This window comes from Nannobrachium achirus (genome assembly GCF_963921795.1).
Source record: "Nannobrachium achirus genome assembly, chromosome: 5".
Classification (NCBI taxonomy): Eukaryota; Metazoa; Chordata; class Actinopteri; order Myctophiformes; family Myctophidae; genus Nannobrachium; species Nannobrachium achirus.
Genome location: NC_137814.1, coordinates 36,689,721 through 36,712,349, shown reverse-complemented (window position 1 = coordinate 36,712,349; position 22,629 = coordinate 36,689,721). Strand labels below are relative to the sequence as shown.

The 22,629-nt window shown below is 42.6% G+C and overlaps 1 protein-coding gene across 1 annotated transcript in view; it reads right to left on the bottom strand.

Annotated features, from left to right (window-relative positions):
- obscnb (obscurin, cytoskeletal calmodulin and titin-interacting RhoGEF b) overlaps nucleotides 1-16,419 on the bottom strand; it is a gene marked incomplete at both ends in the record, with an annotated part of 88,086 nt that extends 71,667 nt beyond the window's left edge. Inside the window, 17 exons of the mRNA XM_080725756.1 lie at nucleotides 75-344; nucleotides 452-718; nucleotides 814-1,086; nucleotides 1,174-1,449; nucleotides 1,748-2,023; nucleotides 2,579-2,860; nucleotides 3,248-3,523; nucleotides 3,737-4,018; nucleotides 4,616-4,891; nucleotides 5,237-5,518; nucleotides 6,704-6,872; nucleotides 7,019-7,125; nucleotides 7,841-8,107; nucleotides 8,688-8,993; nucleotides 11,315-11,575; nucleotides 12,179-12,448; nucleotides 15,336-16,419. Coding sequence (XP_080581882.1) covers nucleotides 75-344; nucleotides 452-718; nucleotides 814-1,086; nucleotides 1,174-1,449; nucleotides 1,748-2,023; nucleotides 2,579-2,860; nucleotides 3,248-3,523; nucleotides 3,737-4,018; nucleotides 4,616-4,891; nucleotides 5,237-5,518; nucleotides 6,704-6,872; nucleotides 7,019-7,125; nucleotides 7,841-8,107; nucleotides 8,688-8,993; nucleotides 11,315-11,575; nucleotides 12,179-12,448; nucleotides 15,336-16,419 — 5,224 coding nt within the window. The remainder of the gene's footprint in view (nucleotides 1-74; nucleotides 345-451; nucleotides 719-813; nucleotides 1,087-1,173; nucleotides 1,450-1,747; nucleotides 2,024-2,578; nucleotides 2,861-3,247; nucleotides 3,524-3,736; nucleotides 4,019-4,615; nucleotides 4,892-5,236; nucleotides 5,519-6,703; nucleotides 6,873-7,018; nucleotides 7,126-7,840; nucleotides 8,108-8,687; nucleotides 8,994-11,314; nucleotides 11,576-12,178; nucleotides 12,449-15,335) is intronic.
- Between the last annotated feature and the right edge of the window lie 6,210 nt (nucleotides 16,420-22,629).

The following is a 22,629-nucleotide window of genomic DNA, read 5'->3' as shown; positions in this document are numbered from 1 at the left end:
ACCATCAAACGTTAGAACAGCTGTCGATGAAAATACAAATAATGTATTCATTCACACCCAGTGAGTGTTCTTACGTTGCACTTGCAGGGTGGCTTTGCAGCCTTTGCCTTCTGCATCAAGGCTTATCTCCCCTGCTTCCTCCTGTGTTACAGAAGTAATGGTGAGGGAGTGGCTGGTGCCACCATGTTCAATCTTATACTTGGGCCCGGCAGTGAGGGGTGCACCATTGCGGAACCACTTAACACTGGCGTCTGCCGGGGTGACACTACATTTGAAAATGGCGTCTTTGCCTTCCATTGCAACCACATTGTTTAGCTTTGTAGTCAGCCTCACAAGTCTGGGTTCTGAAAGGAGAAAACAAATGTTTTGGACTCAGATACTGTAAATACATGTCAATAATTCTCATGTCAACCCTTTTCATATGTTTTAGTACAAATGAAACTCCTTTCACCTTTTGAGGAGACTTTAGCAGAGGTCTTGTCGTTTTTACATTCACAGCTGTATTCTCCCTCATCTTCCTTAACCATGCCAGTCACAGTGAGTGCCCGCTTGGCACCATCTGCGCTGATGCAGAACCTGCCACCTGGTTTGATCTCATGGCCATCATGTCTCCAGAGTACATCCCCAGAGGGATGGTTCAGTTCACACATCAGGCTAAGTGTGGCTCCAAGCTCTGTGGCCACAGACTTCAAGGGCACCACAAACTTCAAAGCCAAATCTAGATGGAAACAATGTTTATTAGACCCCAAAGAATATTAGCCACATGCAGAAACAAGTGTGTAGTGCTTGTGATACTAAAACAAATTTGCCAACCTTTGACTTGCACTTTGAACTCCATCTTGTCATCAGCAGTGTGACAGGAATATGTCCCACTGTCTTTAGCCTCACTGGATTTTACAATAAGTGTACAAGTAAGGCCATGCTTTTTCATTTCATAATTGCTGCCCTCCTTCAACTCCACTCCATCCCTGAACCATTTGACGGTGGCATTCTCTGTGGTCAGTTCAGCAGTCAGAACGATCTTTTCACTTGCTTGAACACATGTGTCCTTCACCACAGACTTCTTCTGGAATTTGGCAGCTGCATCTAAAGGAATAAGGATATCATTTAGCTACTATGCTGTATTCTTATGCAGAGCAGAAATAACCCCCGGTGAAAGTATTGACATTTTACCTGCTACTTGCAACTTGAACACCAACTTCTCTGTCCCAGCCTGACAGGTGTATTCTCCAGCATCCTTCTTCTCGATCTTATCTACCACCAGCTGACGACTCTTACCCTTTGACTCCATTTGGATTGTCTTGCTGGAAGTCAGCAGCTTGCCATCTTTGTACCATTTCACCTCTGTCTTTGTGTCAGACACCTCACAGCTCAGAGTGGCTTTCTGGGAAAGAGTAGTTTTCACCTCCTTCTGGACTGACTCTTTGTTGGAGAATACTGCCTGGGCTTCTGTTAATGCAGAGAACACACACAATGATTAAAACATTGATTATGACCCTGATTAGGCCCTGTCAACTGATATTTAGGATCGGCACTAGTCTACGCAAATTAGGGTAGGACACCATGGACTGTTCTGTTGGCACATGTTTGAATCAAGTCGTCACATTTTTTACAACTGTAATCTGGACAAAAGAAGAAGCAAAAGAAGAAACAGAAGTATGTACCGTATATGATGCTAATGTTTCTGAATAGCATGCACACATGCTGATATTTAAAGAGGCCCTCTTGAGTGTTTGTCTGACCATACCTGTCACATGTACTTTGAATGCCAATTTCTCTGCACCAACTTCACAGATGTACTCTCCAGCATCCTTCTTCTCCACACTGTCCACCACCAGCTCACGACTCTTTCCCTTTGACTCCATGTGGATTGTCTTGCTGGACGTCAGCAGCTTGCCGTCTTTGTACCATTTCACCTCTGTCTTGGTATCGGACACCTCACAGCTCATGGTGACTTTCTGGGAGAGAACCGCTTTCACCTCGTTCTGGACTGACTCTTTGTTGAGGAATGTAGGCTTGGCATCTGAAAAAATATGAATGGAGGCAACAACATTGCACATTAATGCCAGATTAAATGCCATAACACCGCACACAAAGGGACTGCCAGGGAGTCACAAGACAACAGAGCTGCCTTATGAAATCCTCAAATAACAGTGTAATGAAGCACAAACATAAAAACATAAACCCAAGGCACCAGGAAAAAGGTACATTCCTTATATACAGTCTCAGACTGAAAAGATCATGACAGATACTGCTTTGATGACAGAATTAAAGAGGCGGTGCCATGATTCTTTTCCCCCCTAAAACATGATGATCAGGTATTATGATTATACTAGGAGGAAGATTTCTTCCAAAAAAGTGTACAGAAAGTGTTAAAATGGAGTTTTTATGTGGCCACACCCACCAGTTCATTAAGTATGCCTGGTTTGCAGGTGGGTGGTGACCCAGCTGAAGTTAGCCACACCCACAGTGTTGGGTGTATTGTAAAGGGGGAGGGGTTGATTACATGATGTCATTTACTCAGTGTTTTTAAGTTGACATCTTGAGGCGTATAAGATGTGTTCTTCATACTGTATACCTTCCACTTGTAGTTTGAAGATCAGCTTCTCCGTTCCTACTTCACAGATGTACTCTCCAGCATCCTTCTTCTCCACACTGTCCATCACCAGCTGTCGACTCTTGCCCTTTGACTCCATGTGGATTGTCTTGCTGGACGTCAGCAGCTTGCCGTCTTTGTACCATTTCACCTCTGTCTTGGTATCGGACACCTCACAGCTCATGGTGGCTTTCTGGGAGAGAACAGCTTTCACCTCCTTCTGGACCGACTCTTTGTTGGAGAAGGCAGACTCAACCTTGACATCTAAAAAGGTAACCAAGCAGCGGTGTGACATCAGACAATGACTGTGGCCTCCACTTTTGTCACACGCTATTGATCATATTCATATGCCAGCCATTTTGCTCTTACTGTTTAAACATATTTTGAAGAAGTAGAAGAAGAAGAAGAATGGCAAATAGAAGATGGACTGGCAGCAGAGCTGCCCAGCACTATTAAAAATGGCAAATAAAAGACGCCTGGCCCCCAATAATAACAGCGAATAGAATAGGGGCCAGCAGCAGAGTCTCTTGGCCCCTAAGAATAATGACAAATACAAGAGGGGCCAGAAACAGAGCTGCCAAGCCCCTAGTGAAGGGACAGATTATCAGGTTTAATGTTTTAAGTGGCCCTCAGAGTATTGTATCACCATACCTGTCACATGTACTTTGAAAGCCAGTTTCTCTGTTCCAACTTCACAGATGTACTCTCCAGCATCCTTCTTCTCCACACTGTCCATCACCAGCTGACGACTCTTGCCCTTTGACTCCATGTGGATTGTCTTACTGGAAGTCAGCAGCTTCCCGTCTTTGTACCATTTCACCTCTGTCTTGGTATCGGACACCTCACAGCTCATGGTGACTTTCTGGGAGAAAACAGCTTTCACCTCCTTCTGGACTGACTCTTTGTTGAGGAATGTAGGCTTGGCATCTGAAGGAAAACGGTGAGGTGCCCAATTGAAGCATCAACAACAACCATAACCAAAGACCACTAATGCCAGATGAAAAACCATAACACTGCACACAAAGAGAAGGGAGCCAAGAGATAACAAAGCTGCCTTAATAAAACTGATAATAATCATTCTGAACCGGAGCAACCAACAAAATAGGACATTTAGTATAAGATGTGTTCTTCATACTGTACCTTCCACTTGCAGTTTGAAAATCAGCTTTTCCGTTCCTACTTCACAGATGTACTCTCCAGCATCCTTCTTCTCCACACTGTCCATCACCAGCAGACGACTCTTGCCCTTTGACTCCATGTGGATTGTCTTGCTGGAAGTCAGCAGCTTGCCGTCTTTGTACCATTTCACCTCTGTCTTGGTATCGGACACCTCACAGCTCATGGTGGCTTTCTGGGAGAGAACAGCTTTCACCTCCTTCTGGACTGACTCTTTGTTGGAGAAGGCAGACTCAACCTTGATGTCTAAGATGATAACAAAGCAGCGGTGTGACATCAGACAATGACTGTGGCTTCTAATTTCTAAGACAATATCGACCATATTCACAAGAGTTTCCCAACCCTGAGGTTGATGAGGAGGAGGAAGAAGAGTAGGAAAATGGCAAATACTGTTCAAGAGGGACCAGGAGCAGAGCTGCACGGCACCAAAATAATAAAGGAAATTCAAGAGGGTCCAGCAACAGAGCTGCCCAGCTGGTAATGACGCTAGATTGTCAGAGTTATAGGTGCTTTTCCACTATCAAGAACATTCTGATCCATGAGATACCTATAAAGCCACAGATCATATTTTTATGGTCTGGACATACCCTTTGTTGGATCAGACACAACTTTTAATGTGACACATTGTGACAGCTGCACACAATAGCATCATAAACATGTCACCTACTGTAGAGCTGAACACTGCAATCAGATTCAGTTGGAGGATAGGTTAGAATCTAACATATTGTTATATAGTTTTCCACACATGATCATGTGTGGAAAACGATATACCAACTACCAATCTTCATTAATCAAAAGCACTGAGTCAATGACAATATAAAATGCATGTCTATACTCCCTTACCGGTTACTTGCATCTTAAAGACGAGTTTCTCTGTTCCAGCCTCACAGATGTACTCTCCAGCATCCTTCTTCTCCACACTGTCCATCACCAGCTCACGACTCTTGCCCTTTGACTCCATGTGGATTGTCTTACTGGAAGTCAGCAGCTTGCCGTCTTTGTACCATTTCACCTCTGTCTTGGTATCGGACACCTCACAGCTCATGGTGGCTTTCTGGGAGAGAACAGCTTTCACCTCCCTCTGGACTGACTCTTTATTGGAGAAGGCAGCTTGGGCTTCTGCACGGAAAAATACAGGTTTTCAGTATTAATCGACTGAACAACTCTGGTGCACAAATTCAAGGTCCTAGTTAGTAGAAGGGATTATGCTGAGGGAACAATTCTAATAAGTTGTGATACCATCCTGGTCTTCCCCGCTGATTGATACTAATTCATATATTTTTATTCTTGTATTGACAAGCTGTCAATACACACACACACACACACGCACACACACACGCACACACACGCACACGCACACACACACGCACACGCACACACACACACACACACACACACACACACACACACACACACACACACACACACACACACACACAGACACAGACACACACACACACACACCCTTACCTTTTGTCTTGACCTGGAATGTGACTTTGTCTGCGGCTGTCTCACAGGAGTAGTGTCCTTCATCACTTTTCTTAACGTTCTTGATGACAAGTCTCCTCTGAGTCCCTTTTGAGATGAAGGTGATTCTTTGGTCCTCAATGATCTCCACGTTATCTTTCTTCCAAACGACGACCCCGCTGGCAGCCGACACCTCACAGCTCAGCTCAAGGTCCCCTGAGTTGACCGGTGACACTCCCAAGGGCCCTCTGGGCTTGTTCAAGAATTTGACGGGTTCATCTTAAAAGAAAAGGCAATAGAATAATTAATTTAAAACATATGCTCTACATAATCGTTGTTACTGTCTAGCACCTTGCAAATCATCGCTATAAATGTAACGTTGCTAAGATTTGCCTATTATTGTAGGTAATTGCCATTTCTTGAAAATCGAAAGACTTGAAAATGGGACAAGCATTATAACACATTTGCGACTAAAAGTGTTTTTTTTTTGTGGTATTTTCTTTCTTTTCCTTTTGTGCAGTGCTATTTTGCTTCACTTTCATTTCAAAGGTTTGGTATTTGAGGGGCGTTTCATTATGTGGGGGTGGGGTGTGGGTGGGGACAAGGGTCTGAGTCATACTGGAGTTGATTACATGTTGATACAGAGGTCTATCTGATGGATCACGAGCACCTGCTGACAGTCTTCACAGCATGTCCTGTTCCTGTGAGCAATGTGGCGTCTGTGGGACTGCTTGCACTATGAAGGATAAATGCTGCACGCAGTCAGTTGTAGGTCAGGCTCATTGATGACAAATTAAAGTGTGTGTACTGTGTATCTGTGTAAGGTTTATAATGAAATGTTTAGATTTTCCATGTGAATTCATTAATAAGGGACTAGGCTTATTTCGAGGGGTAGCTTCGTAATAGTGGTTCGAGTTTTAAGCAAAATGTTATAAACTTTAACCCATTTAGAAATCTCTGGAAATAAAGTATATATGTGTTGTATTTCTTTACAATGTATCTCCAATTTATTTTGCTTGACATTCATGATGACATGGCAAGCAGAATACTGTAGTCAAGGCAGTTAAGAACATCATCTTGCAGACTTGTAATGCCATTGTCAGTACTAATACTGCCAAGCTGACCAATTTGTTTACATACTGCCTAGTACAGTGATTCTCAACCTTTTCAATTTCAAGGACCCATAATTTGACATGCATTAGGCCATGGTCCCACATTTGAAAATATTTCTTATATTTGGGATACCAATCTAAGAACATTTTCATTGCTAGATTTGATCTGGTCCAATATGGTCTGGCATTTGTTCCAGAATGCCTTTCTGGTCTATGTGCAGTACTGTAGGTAAGTGAAATAGTAAAAATAGCAATTTTAGTTGTATTTAAATGTACAGTAATAATGTAGTAATAATGTAGAAGATTTAATACCACTGTAAAAGTACAACACATGAATGAAGTGTTAATGTACCTTTAAGAGCAAGCTGTAGTGAAAGTCTATCGTCCTCTAAAACACATTCATAGATGCCCACATCCTCCTCAGTGACATTATGTATTGTTAGGGTCCTCTTGCGGTCAGCAGTCCCATACTCGTACTTCTTCCCCACTTTCACCTCTCGTCCATTTCTCATCCAAACCGCCTGAGAACAAGTGCAGAAAGAAAGAGAACAAATAAGAAACAACAATTAAGAAACAACAATAAGTTGTGACAAGGTGACAAATAACTTCTTTATGAAAGTGAAACATAAAATGGTAAAAGAAAATGTGTTGTTCTCAAATAACTCACCTGAGCATCATGAGTGGACACTTCAGTGGTCAGATGAGCGGTTTCCTGGGCACTGCAGGTCACGACCTCTGTGTGAGCTGACTTGTTGATGAACTTGATAGTTGCGACTGAAAATAGAGGTCTGGTGTCACACACACTGAGAGGCCAGAGTTTTGCTGATCATAGAAAATCTACAAGCCTCCTAATTTGTCCTACAGCAAACAGGCAGCCCGTGGCGGACAATAAATACATTTGACTTCATTACGTTTTTCTTAGTAAGTACTTTACTTAGTATTTCTATTATGAATACTTACTTTCACTACACTGCATTTCAAAGACAAATATTATACTTTTGACTCCACTACAGGGAAGAAGTACATTATGAACTTACACATAGTGAAGATAGCCGAACATCGTAAGATCATTGGTGGTTGCTATTTCCTTTTAGTCAAAATAAATGTTGGTTCAGTTTGTGGCACAATGCTGTTGCATTAAGCAGGGGGTCCGGGGGTCCCGGACCAAATCCTTGTGTGATAGAATAATTATTTTAAATGAACCCTCGCATCCCTATACTCCGAGGAGAACTTCAGCCAAAAATAGCAGATCTACAAGAGAGCTTGTAGATCGGCTATTTTTGGCAAATAGGTTTGGTGTAGAGGTAAAAAAGAGCAGACCAAGTACAGAGTGAAAGGTCTCTACTAAGGGGTCCTTGGCCTGAAAATGCTGAACACCCCTGGCATAAAGTATGAACGCCCTAACAAAGTGCCACTTGACGTAGTTATGCAACATGTCAAGAGACACAAAGCGTAAACTGGCCTCTTACTGGCAGAGTGACGTGCTTACCCTTCACGGTCAAGACGCAGCTCGTCTCGGAGCCACCGCCCACAAACTTGACCTCGGCTCCGTTCATTTCCATGGACACGATGCGGATGACCAGTGTGTGTGTGTTCTTGGAGCGGGTGATGAGGTAGTCTGCCCCGCTCCGCAGGAGGCGGCCGTTTATGGACCAAAAACCAGAGCACACTGCCGAGAGCTCAGCGGAGAGGGAGGCCTCCTCGCCAGACGCCGCAGTGCAGTTCTTCAGACCCATCGTCACCTCTGCCGTTGGTTCTGTGGGAGATCGAGATCGTCAAAACCAAAGACACATTACGGTATATTCAGCCAGCTACAATTTAGAGCAAGGGTCTTCAACAGGGGGTCCGGGTCCCCTAGGGGGTCCTCAGAGTTACTACAGGGGGTCCACAAAAGTAGGATCATTCTTTTTAATTAACAACTTGAACCCTCGCATCCCTATTCTGAGGAGAACTTTAGCCCAAAATAGCTCTCAACGCCTCGAGCTGCGAGGCTTTAAGAGCTTGTAGACCGGCTATTTTCGGCAAATAGGTTTGGTGTAAAGGTAAAAATGAGCAGACCAAGTATATAGTGAAAGGTCAAGTTTACAAAATATCGACGATTTAAGGGGTTAAATGTCTGAAAATACACATTAACATGAATCCAACATAGACTGATGACAGTGCTGTCAAACAAGTCTATGAATCTATCTATGAAATCGATGACAATCTGCATCACACATTTATACAATATGTAGAGGGGGTCCCTTCTCTCTCTACTAAGGGGTCCCTGGCCTGAAAATGTTGAAGACCCCTGATGTAGAGAAAAGGAAAATGTCAGACACTCATAACAGTCTTACCGAGATAGAAGCTACCAGGCACCTCCAGGTAGGGGCTCTGGCCATAGTCGTTGATGGCAGAGATGCGGAACTGGAAGCTGGACTCTTCAGTAAAGCTTGATATGGTCACCTGTGTTGAGGTAATGGTTTCTGAAGCGTTGCACCTCTGCCATGTCTGAGAGCCTACTTTCCTCCTCTCCACCAGGTAGCCCTTGATGGGCACCGGACGATCACTGTCAGGGGGGGACCACTGGAGAGTGATGGAGGACTCCGTCTTGTTCTGGACCACAGCGTCCACTGGGGGGTCTGGGGGATGCTTTCTTGCAGCTAGAACAGAAAGGAGGAGTGATGTTCATGCATCATTATTTGCAGGGATATCGCACCAAATCCTGGGCCCTGGGTACTTTAACTATTGAAAAATAGCAGATTTACAAGCTCACAGCACGGCACGAGTGGTGAGAATTTGTGCAAGTCTTTGAATATTTCAAATCCTTCTGAGGTTTTTTGAAAAAAACTGTTTCTATGTCAGTGTGGTACTAAAACTTTTTCATGTGAAGGACCCCCAAAATTATATGTATTTGGCCACGGACGCCCATCTCAAAATATTTAGTTCCAGGGACCCCCCAGAATCAAAATTTGAGTTCCCAATGTTGGCTTAAAGAAATACATGTATTCAAAGATTTGCACACATTTTCACGACTATAAAAAAAAAAAAAAGCAGATCTACAAGCTCTTGTATATCTGCTATTTTTCAATAGCTAAAGTATAAAATAATCCCAGGCCCCTCCACCTTGGGCCCTAGTAACTCAGTCTTATTTTTCCCCCCCTTGTGATGCCCCTGTTTATTTGATCAAATGAAATAGGAGAGAGAGCGAGAGAGAGAGCGACAGGGGCGTAGCCACGGGTGGGCCTGACTAGGCCTAGGCCCACCCATTTCGTTTTTGTGCCCACCCAAAAAAAATATATATATATTTTTTATTTTTTTTTATAATATATTAAGTCATTTTGATAATAGTCGCATCCTTACAACAACTAAAACACACCCGTGTGAACTGAGCGGTGGTCGTGGAGGCTGTGCAACAGCACTACTGGGTGGGTGCAGCGGGGTTAGTGTGCTTTACAATGCTGTAGTTTCTTCACACACTCTAATTTATTTGACCCTAAAACATTCAGTTTGTTAATAATAATAATAATACTTGACCACACATGCTGACCCACCCTTCCCCCTGTGTGTGTGTGTGTGTGTGTGTGTGTGTGTGTGTGTGTGTGTGTGTGTGTGTGTGTGTGTGTGTGTGTGAGAACAACAGCGCCCCTCCCTTAACATGTGTGGTCAAAAAAGGTACTGCAGGCTTGAGGCTACATACACGGCCGGACGGCCGGACGGACGCATACCCACACACACGGCCACGTATAGGAGACGGTGTGACCACCGCTCAATAACATAACATCATCATGTGGACGCTAGTGATATATAATATATAATGTGCACCAAGCATCCTTCCCTGCTCGCAGCCAAGCATGTCTAGACTAGAGTGTCATGTAATTCTAATTTAGTCCATTTACTTCCTGTAAGTAGACTTAAAAATAAAACCAATTGCCTATATAATCATATTACGGCAGGGTCTTATTTTGAAATCCACCATTACAGGAAATGCTTCAGCGTGTTGGGCTACTTGTTAATAGTTGTTGCAGCCTACAAGATGTATAGGTTTCACATGGATTATACTGACACAAGCTTTTGACTAATCTAAAGTTCATATTTATGATATGAAAACCATGCTCCTGGGACTTAAAACAATGCACAGCGTTTGAAAGCAGCAATATAGGTGAGTGAGACTGGTTAATTACCTTCTTCTGGCTTGGCTGTTTTTGTATGGGAGAGGGAGAAGCGTCAGTATAGCTACAGAGCTCTGATAAAAAGTTGACGGTGCAATTAAACATTTCTGTCTTTTCTCTTCATAGTTGTTTATTTTGTCTTGCACCAGTGACTAGGCTACTGGGTCAGTCTGCAATATCTCTCTGTGATACATTAGCGTTGTGCTTCGTGTGTATAGTCTTATACTAACAGGAGTGTTGTCAATTAAAATAAGCATCTCATGCCGTCATGTTACCGGCTTCTTCTCTAATATGCCATTCTGTTTTTGCACGGCTGGAATGACCTGCGCATCACTAGTGGACGCCACGCATTAATTGATTATTTAATCATGCAAAGAAACCCGACCCAAATCGCACCAGAAGGCCCGATCCGACCCGAAAAACATGGATTTTTTTCGCACGCCGCACGATATCCGGGCCTACCCAGATGGGCGCAGGCCTAGTCGGTGGTTCAATTCTGTCTACGCCACTGGAGAGCGAGAGAGAGATCAAGAAAATATAAATAAATGAGACGTGTATCCTCATCAGACAGGGTTCAAACAAAGGAATTCAAATACAATATGTTTGACAGTTGGTTTTAGCCTCCTGATGTGTGATGTGGGTGGGAATTTCCACATAAACAAATCAAATGCCAAAAGATCGGGATGAACACAGGAAGTGTTTGGATGTTGAATGAGAAGAACTGAAATGTCCCAGGGAAATAAAGACTGGTATTACGAGCCAATGAAATGCATGGGTGTAACATTTGTATTTGACCCAGCCATGGTCCTCACCAGTGACAGAGAATCTCGTGGATGTCTTGCAGTCTCCAGCCATGAAAGCCACCTCTCCTGAGTCATCTCCATGGCAGTCTCTGATGGTCAGTGTGTACTGTCTAAGTGCGCAGGCGATGGAAATTCGGGCGTCTTCCTTCAGCCTATCGCCATTGCGGGTCCAATAGGCGTCCGGACAAGGACGCTCCAGCTCCACGCAGAAGATGACAGTGTCACTCACGGGAACGACCGTCCTTCTGGGAAGCTTCTTGGTAATGTTGCCTGGGAATTAAAAGCAATTTGGTAATTAAAATGAATGCTAGGAGTACCATGGATAATATCTTACTCCAGGGGTCTTCATTCAACAGGGGGTCCGGGACCCCTAGGGGGTCCCCAGAGTTACTACTAAATCTTTGAGTGAAACATTTTTTCTCCATTTTGATATTAACCACTTGAACCCTAGTGTCCATATTATGATAACTTTAGCCAAAAATAGCAGATCTGTTATAGCAGATCAACGCCTCGCGCTGCGAGGCGTTGTGAGCTTGTAGACCGGCTATTTTCGGCAAAGTGGTTTGGTGTAGAGGGTAAAAAGAGTAGACTAAGTACAGACTGAAAGGTCAAGTTTATTAAGTATTGACGGTTCAAGTGGTTAAATATCTGAACACAAATTGACATGAATCCAAAAAACACTAATGATTGTGCTGTCAAACGATTAAACTATATGGAATCTATGAAAAGGTTCTGGGGGTCCCACTCCCTGCTTCATCTCTCTCTCAGCTAAAGCCTGGGTCCTTGGCCTGAAAACATTGAAGACCCCGGTCTTACTCAATTGGAAGCATTATCAAACCATGGACAAGAAGCGGAGAGGAGACCCATACATACCCAGGACAGAGAGCTCGGCCACGGTGCGGCTGCCCTCGTTCATCTCACAGATGTAGACGGCGTCGTCGTTGGTGGTGACGTTGTGGATGGTGAGGAGACGCAGGGTTCCCTCCTCCTCGATGTGGTACTTGTTGCTCTGCTCCAGGCGAGTTTCCTCCATGAACCAGCTGGTCTTGGTGTGCGCACCAGGAACCTCACACAGCAGCTTGGCCGACTCCTTCTCCTTGACCTCCACATCCTGCAGCTTCTTTCTGAATGGTACTTTGGGCTCTGGCATGACGGAAGGTGACACAATGTTTGTTACGTCGTGGGTGTAACATTAAATGTTTTGTGTATTAATTCAGGGTAAAATCAAAAATGTAACGGTTGTAATTTATATAGAATACATAAATGATTATCGCACTACTTTAAAGGAGTATAGTTCACCCCCCCAAATGACTTTTTGATTACTCACGCCATGATTACTCACGCCAGACCTGAGTTCAAAATTATATTTTTTGGTTTTTGTCACATTCCTAAGACAACAATTTGATTACAATAGATGTACCCCCATTGATTCCAGATGGGAACCCAAATGCATTTGTGTCTCCATCCCAAATCAATGGGGGTACATTTTCTATACTAACTATAATCAATTTTTTGTCTAAGGAATGCGACAAATACAAATATATATATATATATATATATATATATATTGGACTCAAGTCTCCATAAACATGAGTAAACGATAGAAGAAACTTTGGGGGTGAATTAAAGGAGTAGCCTTTAATCAGGTAGCTGTGGATTTTGTTTGTGTGTGCATTCCCACAGCACAGGGGTATGGGTTACTGGGTATGGCTTTCATGTACTGTAGGAAAGGGCCAAATGAATGTCGAATGCCAAAAGATCGGGATGAATACAGGAAGTATTTGGATGTCAAGAACTGAAATGTCCCGGGGCAATAAAGACTGGTATTACGAGCCAATCAAATCATGGGTGTAACATTTGTAGGAAAGGGCCAAATGACCAACGGGCACTTTCTTATAGTTGTTTGAATAGACAAAGCTGTAATCCTTTTTTAAAGTGAATGTTTCATAAACTATGAAGTAGTATAATGTGAAACACCCCTGCGATGCAACTCTGGATATGAAGATGGTTTGATGGATTTCTTATAAAGTATTTTTTAAATCTTTCTGTGCTGTTCAATTCAACACCACAAATGACGGTTACAACATCTTATCCGTCATCCATCAACAAGCTTAGAATCAGGGTTCACGCCAACTATTTGATCAATGTGCTTACTGTAAGCAAAGAAGTGTTAACATGTGGCACTCTAACATGAGTTATGGGAGATGACCACTGGGCACAGTAAATCCTTCAAACATATTCATAAAGTAAAGCTAATATTTGTCCTCCCTAGAAATGCGTGAACCTGTAAAAAGACAATATAGAATAGCTTAACATTTAGACTAGTTCTTGTTGACCTGGAATCCATTCCAAGACTTTAAAAAGATCTGTGTCAAAGGTAAGCAATCTTAAAAGAAGGAAAGCATTTTGTACGCACGCACGCACGCACGCACGCACGCACGCACGCACGCACGCACGCACGCACACACGCACACACACACACACACACACACACACACACACACACACACACACACACACACACACACACATATACGGTATGCAGTAACCAGTTACCGCATGTATGGAGCCAGAGTGTGCAACACTTATTTCCTTTAAACGTTAATTCCCAATGGTCAGGCCCTCGCCACAACCTATGGTGTTGATAAATGTGTCATTATTAAGCATTCGTTTTAGATCAGGTTTAATTAGGAATATTGTTGCCTTTCAATTTCAGTAGAAATAAAGATTCAATGTGGGTTGTGTTTCAATTCACTTTCTGTGACCTTTCCCAGAGGTAGTGCACACCGGGGTTATCAGATGAACCTATGTGAATACGCACACCCAAGTGTAAAGGGCAGAGGTGTACAGTCCTCTCTCTTGCAAATCTAGCACACAGTGTACACCGTAACATTTGGAGTGTTAATTTTTAAGCTCTTATTAACACTCCCAATATTACTGTGTAGTCGTCTGAGGCAGTGGTTCTCAAAGTGGATTCCAGGGACTCTGTGGGTTCCTTTGGTGGGGACTAAATTGACCCACACAGGTCTGTAACTCTTGACAGTGTACAAATGGAACCAAATGAACCCCAGCGGGTTAATTTGGTTCCATTTGTACACTGTCAGAGACCTTGAAATGTGAAAGTTTGAGAAACACTGGTCTGATCTTGCCCATCCCAGCCATCAGCATTAAATGGGTTTGAAGATGAACACACGTCATTGACAAATTCATGTTCATGGGTCCCGGCCAATCAGGGCTGGTTCAAAGATAGTTCCCGTATCAGTGGTGAATGACTAACATAGCAACTGTGAACACTCATCACCAGCAGAAAATAGATGGAACACAACACCGCTCTTTCATAACACACACAGAGTTCAAACTTGTTGTGCAAAGCCACACATGCACCTGTAAGCACAACCTTATTTCATTTTATTTTGAATGTTATTCAGCATATAATAGACCTAGAGATTATTGGCACAAATATAATTTCACAATTCCTCTCATCTACTCACTGAATGCTGTTGACTGTGTCTCAACACATGTGAACACTTTCTCTTGTAGACTTACACCCCTTTACTTTTAGCATTGACATTTAACATGCATTCTGTTAACTATGTTCAGGGGCTGTTAGGCTGTCTACATGGCTCTGTTTCTGGAAATAAATTAAAGCTGCAAGGGCGAAATTTCGTATATTAAGCCGGTGGACTAAATTGCTAAAGAAAACCCTATTAAGTTATTGGACGCTCTGAAAGCCCTCTCAAGATCATTAACCTAGCCTAACCTCCCCACCAAACACATGCCTAAACTTATATGATCCCTGACCAATCAAATTGCATACATCAAGGAAGATCCAATGGCTGTGTATATCCACCACCTTTTATGAATGTTATCATGGAAGAAGATATGAAAGAGGGTTATCATATACAGTAGATGAATGCATCAGAAAGAAACATGATGCAACTACGGTATGTAATATCTCACAGTCTATCTCATTCATCAGTTTCTAATTGTGGTGTGCCCACCAAAGCCAGATTTATCAACGTCAGCTTACCTTTGACAATAACCAACACAGCACTGTAGGTCTGACCAGCCAGGTTGGTTGCATTGCAGGTGTAGAGGCCATTATCACTCTGCTTGCAGTACAGGATCTTGAGGACGAAGTTCTCAGCCTGGTCTTCATAGATGACATGTCTGCGGCCCTCGCTGATGTTCATGCCGTCCTTCCTCCAGATGGTGTGGGGCTTGGGGTGCCCTGTCACAAAACAGCTGAGTTTGGCATGTTTACCCTCGGTCACTGTACAGGTGCGTGTGAACACTCCCTTGGGAAGCTTGGCCATGACAGATGCCCTCAGGTCATACTCCACGTTCTTAGTGCCCAATCCATCGGTGATGCTGGCGGAGGTGAAGGAGGAAACAGAGGAGCCGATCTCTTCAGTGTGATAGATGCAGATGTCCTTGTTCATCTCCTCTTTGCGCTTCATCAAGTGAGAAAGGAGGGAGGTCTTGTCTGTACTCTGGTGATGATCCTGGTTATCCACGACGAGCGCTGCGGCAGCTTGCGCTCGGCCCACAGAGTTCTGTGCTCTGCAGATGAAGGTGCCGCTATCCAGATTGCGGACACTTTGAATCCTCAAGGAGCTACTATCACCGTTTGAGACAATCTTGATGCGGTTGGTCACCGCCAAGTAGCGGCCGTCCTTCTCCCAGTCAAAGGTGGGTTCAGGATAGGCTGCCACGCGGCAGTGGAAGACAACATCGCCTCCCAGCACCACACGCGCAGAAGTGGGTTTCACCAAGAAAGCAGGAGCCCTCTGTACCATCTCTGATGGAATGCTCACTTTGAGGGTCACGGCAGCATATGCCTCTCCAACGTTGTTTTTGGCCCGGCATATGTACTGACCACTGTCGTCCAGTGTTAAGTCATAGATGGTCAGGCGGTATATGTCGCCATCCTCCACTGTCTTGAAGCGGCCCCCGGATGTCAGCTTCAACTTGCCCTTCTCCCAGGTGATCAGAGGGGTCGGGTTGCCTACGATGGTGCAGCTCAGGGTGGCATCCTTGCCCACACACACTGAAAAAGCCGCCTTGGGCCGAGTGAGGAACCTGGGGACTCCTCCAAACATGTCCTGATCCATTATGTTGTCCTACAAACAAAGGTGAAAGAAAATTACTGTTAAAGAGGTGTCAATGTCATTCAATTGGGGTGGTTGTATTTTGTCTCCCTGCTCTTCTATTGAGACATTAGATGTCAAAGGTCATGTATCACAGGATCTGACATGAATTTCGACATGATGGTCGAGAACTTGAGATTTAACTTATGAAGAAAGTAGTGCACGCACATCCGTGGCCCAGGTGCTAGACAAGCAGAATCATCATGAAGGACATATAGAGTCTGCATGGATAGGAAGCTCCGTAGTTTATTGCTGGTCAACGTTTCGATCTTAATAGATCTTGGACATAGATCAGGACATATCCATCCAGTGTGCAGACTCTATATGTCCTTCACAAGATTTACAATAACTTATCCCCTGAGCAAGCAAGCAGGCTCTATTAGCTGAATGGTAAAACATTTCAGCACTTGCATAGGTAATCGGGTTCAAATCCAGGGTAGGAGAGGAAAGTTACATAGTGCAGCTTTATGTTTTTGACTTTAGTACAGATGTAAATATAATAGAAGTATTAGAAGAATGAGGCATTTAGCCGACTTGCAGTACTTGGTATTGTCTGTTTTGTTACTGTCATTGCAGCCATTTTGCGTCTCAATCCATAGTATGACAACAAACAACATTATTAAATCATGGTTGGCAAATGCACATAAATAGAGAGCATAGATGCCATATTTACAGATGGAAGCAAGTCTTCAGCCACCATACTCCATGTCATACACAACATTGGCTTACAATGAAGACATACAGCCCAGGCATTTCTGTAGCAGCATTGTTTAAATTTAGAGTCAGATTTATAATTCGTCGTACAATGGTGTCGCTCTCCGGGAATAGATCTGCAAGTATAATTAGGTCGGGAGTGGCTTATTGTCTGTATCAGCCTGTAACATGCGGGAGTCTGTCCCTGTTACAATGCACTAGACCCCTGCGAGATGGATTGCTGAGGTGGAGGGCCATACCATGGCTACTATCAGCTCCCAGTACTTGCCGCACGACTTGCCGCACCCAAGCAGTGCTACTCATACGCCGAGCAGTCAGTGCCCGGGATCATACGCATGACCTTGTGTCCAAAGACAAGAGCTCTATCGACTGAGCTACCCACACCCTAAAGTATAGATTAAGCATTATTCCCCATTAAGTGTCAGAGGCATATTCCCCTTGGAAGAAGACTCGCGTTGCGAGGCGTTGTGAGCATGTAGATCGGCTATTTTCACAATTTCTGCCTCTAATTTTTGACAATTTGGCCCATGTTTAATTTGTCATTTCAGAGGTATTAACAAAATCAATAACCAAAGACAATGCATAGATATTTTTTCCAGGACCTTCCAGGACACTTGATCAATTCCAAAACTTTTCCAGTACTGGAAAAAATATTTTTCTAATTTCAAAATATTTCCAGGAATTTCATGACCGTGGGAACCCTGATCAGTTGTCTTATAATAACATATCGACAATGATGTACAACTTCAAATTTGGGCAATGTTTCAGCCCAATCAGAGCCTGATTGACTTCCATTATGAAATTGCAGTTAAATATTTCCAAAAGCACAACACACACCTCCATGAAAATAATTGTGGAGGTATTTCTGTGGTCTGCTTGCAGTTTACATGAGAAATTTGGCACTGATCGGTCCAGCTGCGGTTTGTGAGATAAGAACTACTAATCACTATTCCTGCACTGTCTGCACTGAGTGGAAGCATGATTTGTTGAAGTGCCTTTAGAGCCAAGCTTCAACCTCCAGCAACATCAGTGGGTGTTATTATATAATGATATAATATATTTTTTTCTCAGAATTTCTTACATCTCAAAATAATAATAGTGAAATAATATTGTAATATTGTAAACCTTTGGGGTCCAGGTCCATCAATGAGTAGGCCTATATGCATCCAGGCAGTGTCACCTACACTAATGCTTTTATCCCAATCTGAATGAATCCTTAAAGGATAGCATGACTTTTTTTTGCTATTGATTACTCATGCCATGGAGACTTGAGTTCAATAATATTTGTTGATATGTCGCATTCCTAAGACAAAAAAATGATTATAGTAAATGTATCCCCATTGATTCCGTATGGGGACACAAATGCATACAGGTCCCCATGCGGAATCAATGGGGGTAAATTTAGTGTAGTGAAATTATTGTCTTAGGAATGTGACTAAAACACAAAAAATATTATTGAACTCAAGTCTCCATGAGTAATCAATAGAAGAAAAGTCATGTTGGGGGTGAACTACTCCTTTAAGGGGGTCATTTCACAATCATAATATTGACTGTTTTGTATGCATTAATGTGCATCACTTTAATGTTGCAGCAAATGGGTCTGATAATTAAGCTATTCTCTATGTTGCTGGGTAGCTTCATCTATAATAGGCATAATGCATCATCATTTATGCACTATTGTATGTTTCATATTCATAATCTAAATCTCCAAAGTAACTTGTGGAATAAAAGGTAAAAAATATGTGCCTCTGAGATGTATAGGCTAAATTAGGCTACCACAAAATTGTACATAAATAGCTGTACAATACTTATAGCCAGGCTAAATGCCTTCTACCACTGACAACAAACCTAAGTGACAGGACACCAAGCAGAGGAAGAAATAAAATGGCTATTCATTTATGCCTTCAACATTATTACCAGCCAGCAGTAGTAGGCCAAGTAGACCTATGCTTCCTATGTACTTTAGCTTGTATAGAATCCTTAGTACAATGATATTTGAGTAGCCTACCCTATGTAGGCCTAATTGATGAGTTCTCTGTTCTCACCATATTCCTGTCAAACTATGAGCATGTTGGCAAGTTTGGCAACATGTTGTTAAGTTGCCACTGTGTGGACAGCAGGCCCAGAGCTGGTGTGAGTGATGGAGAACGTGTGACTGCCTGCTGTGCTGTTGTCTTAACTATAATAGCAAATACAATACAATACAATGCAATGCAAAACAAAACAAAACAAAACAAAACAAAAGCCTAAAGCTACAACAAACTAATAATAGCCACATAATTCAGGTTGTTTCTCTAATGATATCTGAGAAGGGACATTTAAAGATTATTGTTAATATATAGGCCTATATATACAGTATATATATCTTACTTTTATATTTCTAAGATAAATAGGTCTACAATAATTAGGCTATAGCCTACAGTAGGCTAATAAGAGATCAGGGGCTGTAGAGCAAAAGCCTATCCGACGCTTATAAGACTCTAACCGCCCCCTTCCCTCCGGATCTCAATGGCTCAGAGCATAATTATATAAAGTCATAATACATTAATTATACAATAATAATTCCTTTTTAACAAGGTCGAATGGCGCAGATATGTGTCTTTCAAAGGGTGACATTTGTCAGCTTTGTCACCTCACTCCTCTGAAACGCCTGTCCCAAAAATAACCTCAGCTGTCAGAGCCTGTCTCTGTCATTGCCATTTGTAGAAGCAAAGTTAGATCAGCTGCTTGATAATACTCCCACTTCAGAAAGAAACTTCATTTAGAACCATGACAATGAACTGAAATTGGTTGTCTTTTAAATGACTGTGGCAGTGCTAATCATGGTTAGTGATGTTAATATGTGAGCATTAAATATTCAAGCCCAATGATTAATATTAGATAAAGTGTCAAAGTCATAAAGTCAACATTTTCAATTCAAACCAAACGCATGCATAACGCTATGGACCAGAGCTAGATTGGCCTAACAATTGAATTAGCCAATGCAATTATAAGGCTAGTAGTAGGCTAATAGCCTGCATTCTGCTATCCAGAAAAGGTTTGATTTGAGAATAGGCTAAATTAGCTATTGTTTTGGTGTTAAGTTTATGTTCCATGAAAAATATTACTTTTAAATAACTTTATCACCTTGAGTCTTCTGCCACACTCAGGTAACACAGATGTTGTCAATCATGTGCAAACTTCTGCTGGCTGTTTCGATTTCCGGGGAAATAATCCAGAAATGTGTCTTGAGAATTCCACAAAAAAACGATCTTGCCAGAGGTTATATTTCCAAATGATTGTATAAATCCAGGATAGTGGAACATCCCAGCCAGTCTCCTGCGGTGGGCGGTGGACTACGCGTCTCTTCTTCTTTCCTCTGTGGTGGTAGCCTACCTCATGATGCCAAATAGCTGACGTTCCTATTTCGGTGCAGCCTCCCTTCTAAAATAGACGTGTCATTTACTGTAGTGTAGAGATAGCCTGTGCTGCTGGTCAAGAGGGGAGAGAAAGCAGATTGGCCTGCTGGCGTCTCCTAGATAATAGACTGCATTTGTTGTAAGCTATCCACCCGCCCACCAGACTATTAGGACAGCTAAAACAATATTAGGCTACCAGTAGTAGGCCTACTTCTTCAAATGATGCCAAACTCATTATTTAAATAGGTGTAGTATTTCAAATGAATTACTTCACAAACATGACAGCCCCCATGTCCCCCCCATTTTTTCTCCCCTTTTTCTGCTTTTGTAATTAATATCCATATGTAAAGTAGGTACTATGTTCTATCTGTCTGTCTTTCAATGTTGAGATTTAGTTGACCTTGTACCAGTGATTTGTACTGTCATGAAACTGTACTTTTTTTCTATTGCAAACTGCTAATAAACTCTTCAATCAATCAATCAAAGCCAGAAAAAAACTAAACATGGTGCAAGGATGATGATAGGCTACATTTTGTAGCCTACTAATAAATTGGGATATAAAATTAAAAAAATGGATATACAATTATTGCTATAATTCATTCATAAAAATCCCTCCCCAATGTACTGTAATAGAATCCATTAATGCTCATTCACTTTTAGAGAAAGCGTATAACACATAGCCTAATGACGGATAGCAGTTAGGCCTTCATTGGTGCTAAGAGGTGTGACGGGATCACTGTCAAGGATGTACATTTTATTACTTAAGCATCCTGGCGTTTACTTGGCCCTCTAGGATGGGCTTTCCCCCTAATCCCTATGAGTGACAGCAGCAGGCCTCGTGGGCCTCCATTTAAACCCCCGGAAACTCTAGCAGAGCGTCCTCCCCACGGCACTGGGCTGGCCACTGGTGCTACTTTCTGCTGCTACATCATCTTGTGTCCACTGTTTGGAATAATTAGATCTGGGTTGTCTAAGGCCACTTAGCAGCTATCTTAATGCCACTTAACATGATCAATTACCATTTACATCAGGGGTCTTCAAAGTTTTCAGGCCAAGGACCCCTTAGTTGAGAGAGAGATGAAACAGAGACCCCCACAACCTGTTCATAAATTCCATATGGTTTCATTGTTTGACAGAACAATCGTCAGTGTATTTTGGATTCTTGTCAATTTGTGTTTTTTTCTTTCTTCAGATATTTAACCACTTGAACCGTCATTACATAATAAACTTGACCTTTCACTCTGTACTTAGTCTGCTCTTTTTCCTCTCTACACCAAAGCTCTTCCAAAAAATAGCCGATCTACTGTACAAGCTCACAACGCCTCGCAGTTCAAGGTGTTGCAGTTCTTTAAAACTAGTAAAGAGCCTCCATGTGGCAGAGATTACAGATTGGTGCCCCCTGGCTTTTATTGTGAGCTATACCTCAATCTGTATATCACACTTAGTCACTGATGTGTCATAGAAACCATGATGATGTACTTTGTGGCTTTCCTCTAGACCACACATGTCGAATGAAACTTGTCCATGAAGTCTGCACCCCACTGCCTTCAGCCATTATACAGTATAGGCTACCAGAACATACACATAGACTATTTGGTCAGGAGAGCAGCAAGTATTTTCCTCACACCTTGGTAAACACATGAAAAGCACTCCCAGTACATCGATCAAGTCTAGATCAATAGTTAGAACAGGTGCACTTATTTGAACGCTTTTTATTACTTGTTGGTATACAGAGAGATACATGTGTGTATCCCAATAAATACATTTTCTCTGATTGATAACTTACTATGAGAGTTCACGTGACCTCAGACATTTTCAGAGTAAAGTCAGGTCCATCATGTTTGGAGCTGACACATGGGTGCTTTAAAAAGAAGCGGTATGTAGCCTATACAAGTGAGGGTCTGGTGTACCATTCATATACAGTGCATGTATTTACGGTATCTATGCGCGCGTGTGTGTGTGTGTGCGTGTGTGTGTGTGTGTGTGTGTGTGTGTGTGAGAGAGAGAGAGAGAGAGAGAGAGAGAGAGAGAGAGAGAGAGAGAGAGAGAGAGAGAGAGAGAG